Here is an 8,809-nt window from a genome sequence, read left to right as displayed (position 1 = left end):
AATTACATTTCTCAAACTGTTAAAAAGTGTTTTTCTTTTACAAAAATGTTTGTCTACTAGTTATTTTAAAAATATATTAATCTATTTTATAAGTGTTCATTAGCTAATATATATTTTATCATTTACTAATACGATGCCTCGTTTGCGTGAGCTTCTACTTTTTTTTTCTTCTTCCATCACTCTCAACCTCACCCCTTCTTATAGCAGAGTTAGTAAAGGGTTGACCTTTTTTTTTTCACTAACCCTTGTTTCCAAATGTTCAATAGCTAATATTTAATTTAACATTTAGGTTGTGTTTTTTCATGCTGAGAGATGAACTAATTTTTGCAATAGTTATTTAATGGTATAAATAATAAAATTAACCGCTACAAAGTTAAAAATCTGTTCAAAAAATATAAGATGGTGACTTCTATATGAAAACTTTATAAAAAAACATAATTTAATGATTCAGAAAACATGCAAAAAAATCAATAAAAATTTCATAAAGGAAACACGGAGCAGTCGGATCACACATGGAACTATCCGTGTGAATAGGGAGTTGTGCAGCCAGTCAACACAGAGAAAGATATATAGTTGTAAAACAACATAAAGCAAACTTAGAGCATCCCAATAGCTCATCTAAATTTAGTCATCTATATATTCATTTGGATGATTATCTAAAATATTTTCATCCTCCATATCTCTTTGTACTTCACCAGATCATCTATATATAACATCCTCTATATCTATTTGGAGGATGAAGAGATCATCCAAATATGAATTTTCTCTCTCATAATATAGATGATATTCAAAAATAGATGATATGATAGCCGTTCTGTTGGAGCTCAATTTATAGTCTTCATCCTCTATTTCAAGAAAGAGGATGAGATAGATGAGTTGTTGGGAATACTCTTAAAAGACTACTTCAAGCATCTTCGGCGAGAATGTAGCTAGTGATAGATAGAGCAGCAAGCAAACGAGGTTGGCTAAAGCTCTTTTAAGTATGGAAGCGGTAAAAAGTTACGAGAGAGGACATGGAGACTGATTTGTTTAAAGTAAACGGCTTTTAAAAAGTTGACTGAGGTTTTAATACTCGAGATTAGAATCAAGGAGTACCTTTTTAAGAAAAAAAAGTGATAGTCGAGAGGCCATTTCCATAGCATTAATTAAATATATTACCACATAAGCAAAAATCTTACGTGAGAAGAGAGTTAACGAGAAGAGAGAAAAAAAGATGAAAAAACTATTTCTCATACAAGAAATCACCTCTACACCAGAACCAAGAACAAAAACTAAGTTAATAGGTGAATAAAAGGAGAGAGTAAAGAGATGATTGAATGAGAATTTAATTTGAAGATATTATTCATTGAATACATAGTTTCTACGTATAATGTCTATATGATATGATAAGTATCAAAACTTTTCGATAGTTTCTGGGTTAGGAAAGACCTAAGCTTATTACTTAAAAAGATAGTGCCTACTTTTATAGAACGACTGTAACAATGCGTAAATTAATATCAAATTGACTATTATGGATGCCATCGAAAATTTAAGCGAGGCCATTAAAAATGCTTGTTACTGGTCAGACTAACATGTTCTACATGCAGGATGCAGCTATGTATTACTGCCTCCGTCCAGATTATATGGACGGGTACTATTCACTTATAATTTTTAACCATTCGTCTTATTCAAAAATTTAGTGCAAATATAAAAATTTATAAGTAATACTTAAACTACTTTTAATAATAAAAATAAATAATACTTTCAATTTTTTTTAATAAGACGAGTAGTCAAATATTGCAAATAGAAAGTTAAAATCCCTTCTAATCTGGATCTGGGATGGAGGGAGTATCAAATTGCTTACTGTTGCGCATGATCATTTAGCCCTAAAAGAATCTAGCAATATCCACATGCACCAACTGCATTTTCAACTCTCATACATCAAAAACTGACAGAAATCCCACTGGAACTGGAAGTGCTTCTTTTGCTGAGAACAATACTGTGCAAACGCCTGCTATTCTCAAGTTGAATGAAGGGTCTGCTATAGAGACATTAGCACAATTATACACTGAAAAGTAAGTTCAGTTAGCATTTTACATGGGCTTGCACCCTAATGCATCAATCAGCTGGGGAAAGAAATGATACGCCCCAGTAGTTAATTCTAGACAATCAGCCACCTTTTACACTGCTACAGCCTATACATTTACAGTCGAGTAGAACTTTGCTTCATCCACTTATTCAGAAGAACAGAGGAAACGACCTGTGGGATTATGAACTCTATACAGCAGGATGGACCCATTTATATTTAAAAATCAAGAGTCCGTTTTGCTCTTCTTTGATAGGGGACTAAATGCAGCAGCAGGATCCGAGGAGGCAGAACCACCATTGGGTTGGCCCAGACTACCAGCTACCACTGAGTCACTCACCATGTCGAAGTTTATTCGTGTGTTGATTCTCCTGCTGGAGCTGCAAATTTGAGATGAAATTGAGTGATTTCTATTAGGGTTGTGACTTGTGAGCATAGCTTCTTGTAAGAGAGACACAATGCATCATTTTCAGAGGAAGTTGACATACTAATTCAGGCGGTTGTTTATAGCAGCCAGATCCTTAGACGGGCTCTGAAAAGCTTGAGTGCTTTCACCGATACATGCATAGAAACTCCGCGAACTTGGTGAAAGCAACACATCCATCTGTAGTTGATATAGACAAGCATACATTAAAAAGAATAAAAGATCATGCACAACGACAACAAAGAAAAGGACAATTGGTTAGAAATCATCTGATTAAGAATTTAACTGAGCAAAGAGAATTGACAAAGCAAAGCAAAGCAATCAAAGTACAGAGTAAGAAGAAAAATGCACACCTTAGTTTGTCGTAAAGGAGAGACATACACATTATGCGAAGATGAAACTTTCTTTGGGGACATATCTGGTAAATTTGAGAAAGGAGATGGCTTGGGTGATCCAGGAAGTTGGCCTAAAAATCAGATAATTAGACATAAGTCAATTCGAGGAATTAAGTGAAGAATTAGCATGTTCAAACTGAGAAAAAGAGCAGAGGATCTACTATTAGTGTTCTTCTTGTCTTCAGGACGAGTACCAGAAGGCATTAGAGCCACCAGCAAAGGCTTGACTGTGGGAACAAATACCTGATTATAAAAAACAATGATATCGACATGGCGTGATCCTAATCCCTGTTAATATCAACGAAATTTCAAAAGAAAAGAAAAACAAAGTTAAAATCAGAAGCTTGGGAAAGAATTATCAGAAAAAGAAAATCACCAGATATTGGAAGTAAGAAATACATACACCATTGCGATTTGTATTCCCAACAAAGACACTTCTGAAAACTTCAGGTTTACATTGTGGTTCCCTCTTATAGTTATTGACAATCTCCTTGAATGTCAAGGGTAATTGAGAAACCTGCCAGAAAAGGCATGGTCAACCCAAATAAAAAGGAAGAAAAAAAGAAGCTTATGTAATCCAAACAAACTTTTCAGAAACCTAAATAATCTTTCAATAGGCATCCTCGGATTGTTTTAGGGGACAGGTTTATTATAGAAACATGAGTTTAATTAATTGTTTTATTAATGAACAGTAAAAAAATATTATTTTAGATTAATCTTGGAACAACAATGATTTATTGCCTGAAATAAAGTTCAGCTCTTATTTTATCTTTCTTACAGTTTCATAAGTACGAGAAACTACAGGACCTAGAGGCAGAAAAGATAGGCATATTCCTCAATCAACATAAAAGTTCAGTTCCAATCGGAATTTAAGGACAATTAATACCTTTGCAACACCATAGAGGCAGCAAAGAATAATTTGGTCAACGTGTCTGTTGAAAAATAAAGCTGTCTGTTGGTCAACAATCTGCTTAAATATATTATAGACGCTCACAGTCAGCTCTTCATGTCGGAGCCTTTCACATAGGTTTCTTATTCTAATAGCAGCCAACTTCAAAATCTGCACATTGTTAGGCCAAAATTATATATTTGATAAACAGAGAAAACAATGGAAAATCTAAATTTTAATTACAAGATGGGCCATACTTTGGAAAAGAAGATCTGTACCCCTACTACAGCACATTTTTCATTCCCACTAACAGGATTACTGACAGTGGGGCTGCGAAAGATATGGGTTAGTGAAACAGTATCTTCAGAAATTATCAATCTCAGGTTAGCAAAAAATAGTATGCTCAAACATTTGCATAAACTGAAGTAGGTGATCAAACCTTGCAAATGTTGCCTGGAGAGGATGGTATTTCGCTTTCAAGCTACTTAAGCCTGTTTGGCTTTGCTTTGGAGGTGGCGTCTGCAAATTTCGCTCTACCAATGAGTTCCTAGATTCGGTGCATAATCTCTTTGGTGATTGAGGATCACAGTTGACATCTACAAAAGATACATTTGAGAAATAAATATCCAAGCAGAGGTACAAGCAAATAAAGAGGTTATACTTTACATACAAATTTCTTGTTTCGAACAAAGTGCTAATAGCTCATACGGTTATAAATTTTTTAGTTCCATAAGTAAACACTTAAATTATCCAAATTGTCTCGAGCATTCCTTATGCATGACAAGAATGCATCAGTTTTACTTTCAATGCAAACACACTACAGTTGATATCAAACAAAGTATGATGTATGCTGGCCTGCAAAACTGAGCTTGTGGTATTCTCCAGCTCAAGATTAGTAGATGCATGACTATGTCCAAGGACCAATTTGTTACTAGGCTATAATGTATATATAGTACAGCTGATAAGTCGAGAGGAGCCTGAGGTTTCCTCGGTACAAGGAGCTTTTGTAACATATAGGAACTTTTTAAAATTTTATTGACAATACTTTTCATCACATATTGATTCTTTCTGCACTTAAAAACAATTAGCAGAATTGCATATACTATCACACTAACCTAAAACTCATAGACACAATGCTAATAGTTACTACGAACTCATGAAACCTTGTGGTGACAAGAATGGTGATGCTGGTGATGACAATTATGATTAACATTTACCAATACACACAATTATGACTAAAAGTCTGCAACTAACATGATGTTAAGGTGAGTAATAGAAAATATTTTGCAACCAGATTCATAAGAAAATGCAATAGCAACACATTGTGCAACCAAATAAGGCAACATCTGTTACCTAGCCTAAGACAGGATGACCTACCAGCAGAAGGCCGTCTTTTTGAGGGAGCAGTTGTCAAGCCTTCAGAGTGAATATTCTGCCATGCTACTATGCCATCAAGAGATGGCATCGGTTCAGCCAAAAGACCAATGCAGTTTATTTCCTGAGCAAGTGATGGCCTGGCAACAACCAGTGAATTATACAATGATGAACCTTTCTCCCACGACATGCTTTCCAAAAGTTGTTCTTCTAATGAATTTAAATGCCTTTTCAATTCTCTTGGAAGTGTTTCTTCATGTCTCACAAAGGTCTCAATTATTTTGCTCAAATCAAATGCAGTTAAACCAGTACTCTCCAGGACAGCAGGAAACATCATGATGACTGTCTTATGTGTTGCCAATACTAGTTCAGCTGAACATGCAATCAAGCAACGATGAAAACGCTCATTTGACAACAATGGAGTTAAATTATTTTTATTGTTGTTCTGTGACTCTGCTCTGCAGATTGCCTCCAGCACCCTATAGTACAACTTGGAAGCCTCCATTTTTCTTGCTTCTGCCCATGGAGTATCAAATGCATTTGCACAATTGAGGCCTATGGAAGCACCCCGATCTACAGACTTGGTTGGAAAAATTGCTTCCAAGATTATGCTTACCCTTTTTATTACATTAGTTCTCAAATCCGTATCGCAGGACGAAAGGAATTGTTCAAGGTTAGAGGAAGGTTTATCAGGCAATGAAGATATCACATCACGTAGCCACTTAGCAGTTGTCATGGCAGAAGTAACTGGTGTCATTTGCACAATCTTGATTAAGCCCCCATTGGCAGGTGATGAAGGGGAACTAGGTGCAGCCAACATATTCTTTATTGTCTTTGTAGGAGAGGCTAGTGTTTCAAAGATGCGCTGCAAAAGAGAGAAGGAAATCTGTAATGTGCAAAAAGAAAACAGTGTGTAGGTTACTGAAAGGATTATGAATCATCATGGATACCTTTGAGCAGCCTAAATTAGCGGAACCACCATATGGGTTTTCAGCACTGAGTATATAGTCATTGCTGATCAAAAACATTTCCAGATCAAGCTCCCCTTCGCAGCCAGTGGTACTACATAGCTTCTCCAGTTTTCCCAAATTTGACGGAAAAAACTCATCATCGACGAGATCTTTGAAATACATCAGGCCATCTACTAGCATAACAACGAAACAAGAATTAGCTAATTAAATGTATGCCAGATAACAAGAACTCAGTTTGCATGCATGTGCATGCGCACACATGAGAGAGAGCACAAGTGTTCGAGTCATGCCTGTATCTATTTTATCTAAATTTGTTGTTTTGAGCTCAGAAGCACTCAATACTTTCCTGCTCAAAAAGACCTCTATCACTTTGTAAGATTTTCCCATCATTTCTTTCAATCGGTCTTCAGAGGTATGATAGTTGTGGCATAGTGATGCAAGAAGGTCTACACCTTTCTCAGTTTGTTTGACTGAATTGAAACAAAAGGAATGTAATTATAAGCTGCACCAATGCCAAATAAAGTAAAATAGTCAAAGGAATAATTTGGAATAAGTTGAGAATTATTACTTAAGTGGGAAGAACCTTCGATTGTGAAGCTCCTAAATTTAGCAGGCACATGAATTAAAAGTATGGCCTGTAATTAATCAAATGTTTTTGACAAGTTAATCTCCATAAAGGACATGGGCTAATAGAGGTTGAAATAGTCAGTTAACCAAAAACACAAGCTTCCGTTATTAAAGGAAAGGAGAAGAAAAAAAAACAAAACGCATAAAGAGAAAAGAGAACTGACCAATATGGCAACTAGTCCATGGATGCAGGATACCAGGTCCTTAAACAGTTCAGGTGATTTTGAGCGAAGCATTAAGAAGAGCAGCCACCCAAAACGGATATAATCAGGAATATTTGTAGTTAATCGAGGCTGCTGATCAGGACTGGAGCTCAAGAATAGCTCATTAAATGCTTTGCGATAGAACCTGGGATATTGTGTGATTAAGGGTAAAATTTCTCATGCCATATAAAGCAAATAAACAGATATCAAGAATATGAACTATTCATCTGTGTCAAATTTTTAATGAACTTATGGGCTTCACATCCCAATGCAAAGAACAGTTCCGTAATCAAATTGCAACCGGGCATAACACACTTAATTCTGCTTACCTGCTTGCATCTGCCAATAGATTTACTAAAATATCCAATTGCTTGAGCTGGAATCACAAGTTGAAACAACAATGCAGATAAAAAACAAGTTAGCATATCTGAAAAATCTGAACCGGTTCAAAGCGGGCCCTGGCGCGAACCCACCTCTAGCCGAGCTTCCCAATCCAACCCATATCGGCTTCCCAAGACCTGGTCGACCTTCAGAGCAAGCTGCTGCGATTCCTTTAAGAAATCATGGCACCTGCACACCAAACAGAAGTAAAACCCAACCCAATGTCAACGAAGCCCTAAAATTTTGCTAGACAGCATCTCAAAATCCACTACAGCAGAACATCACCCACTTGAGCTTGCACCCCTTCAAGATCTCCCACAGCCTAACGCGGGAGCCAGCCTTCGCCTCCTTCAGCTTGGAGGCGCAGTACAGCACGAACGCGAAGCACAGCTTCTCAACATCCCCCGGCTGCAAGAACCCAAGCTTAACCTTAGGAAGGGGAGGCAAAACAAACCGCGCGAGGACCACCCCCCCCCCCCCCCCCCAGAACGAGAGACCACCCCCCTCACCGATCTGCTCCCGAACGACGGCGACGCGAGGAGCGCGCCCTTCCCCTCCTCCAGCAACGCCGCAGCCTCCCCGGCGACGCCTTCGTCCACTCCCAGCTCCTGCACGAAACGAAACCATAACTCCCCCACGCGCTCGGCCAGTTCCCACCACCGGCAAAAACCAAGATCCAACCCAAACACCACCACCGCCACCGCCACCACCTACCTTGCAGAGATCCGCGAGACGCGCCTCCACGGCGGGAGGAGGCGGCGACGCCATGCGAAGAGTTACACCGACCCACGAGCGCCCAGAGGCATCACACGGGAGAGAAAGAGGGGGGCCCGCGACCGCGAGGAGGCAGCCCGGCGGCGAGGTCGCCCGCTGCTCCGGCGAGCTAGGGTTTGGGGGGGATTTGGGGATCGGGTAGAGGAGGAGAGAGAGAAGGAAGAAGGGCTGGAATGCGAATATATTTTTCGGGAGGGGGGTTTGCGGAAAACCGCCGTTTGGCCGTTTCTCCCAGGCTGGGCCGCCGTGCGGATGGGGCTACTTGCGGTATTACGTGTTTTTGTAGGGGGTGGAGTGAAAAAGGTGCGCACTGGTGATATTCTCCCCGTTAAGGAGCGAGCGATTTGGGAGGGCGAGGCAACGGCTAAAAGCGCGGGAAAGGAGGCCGGTTTCTTCCAGGTGCGGGCGCCATATGTTGACCAATGAGGAGACGCCACGTGGAATTTATATTTTGTTTATAAGTTTTCAGTTAGATGTTGGGGTGGTCGCATTACCAAGCCTGATAAGATTAGAGTTCTGGAATAAGGCCGTCTTGGTTAGAAAGTGGGATAAGATAACTTATTCGGCATGCAAAACGTAGTAATAGATTAGTATATGATTGATTAATTATTAATTATTAAAAAAATATGGAATAAACTAATATAATTTTTTAAGAAAATTTTTACAAAAAATACACCGTTTAGCAGTTCGGGAAGCGTGCGTGCGA

The 8,809-nt window shown here is 38.8% G+C and overlaps 1 protein-coding gene across 2 annotated transcripts; it reads right to left on the bottom strand.

Moving 5' to 3' along the window:
* Positions 1-1,913: 1,913 nt before the first annotated feature.
* Positions 1,914-8,420, bottom strand: LOC102707627 (retinoblastoma-related protein 2). 2 transcript variants are annotated; one of them, XM_006663430.3, is made up of 18 exons: positions 8,044-8,420; positions 7,839-7,937; positions 7,619-7,737; positions 7,422-7,518; positions 7,278-7,324; positions 6,910-7,093; positions 6,687-6,753; positions 6,409-6,588; positions 6,098-6,288; positions 5,151-6,012; positions 4,213-4,369; positions 4,031-4,103; positions 3,771-3,944; positions 3,288-3,401; positions 3,046-3,172; positions 2,843-2,955; positions 2,554-2,669; positions 1,914-2,445 (listed from the first exon to the last, which is right to left on the bottom strand). In XM_006663430.3, the coding sequence occupies exons 1-18, from the start codon at positions 8,095-8,097 to the stop codon at positions 2,292-2,294; spliced, it is 2,928 nt and encodes a 975-aa protein (XP_006663493.1). In that variant the 5' UTR covers positions 8,098-8,420; the 3' UTR covers positions 1,914-2,291. The 2 variants fall into 2 exon arrangements, with proteins under 2 accessions (XP_006663493.1, XP_015698098.1); XM_015842612.2 differs by having other exon boundaries at positions 2,386-2,475.
* Between the last annotated feature and the right edge of the window lie 389 nt (positions 8,421-8,809).

Source organism: Oryza brachyantha, chromosome 11 (assembly GCF_000231095.2).
Source record: "Oryza brachyantha chromosome 11, ObraRS2, whole genome shotgun sequence".
Taxonomy (NCBI): domain Eukaryota; kingdom Viridiplantae; phylum Streptophyta; class Magnoliopsida; order Poales; family Poaceae; genus Oryza; species Oryza brachyantha.
The sequence above is the reverse complement of the archived record's forward strand: the minus strand, read 5'-3'. Positions and strand labels throughout refer to the sequence as shown.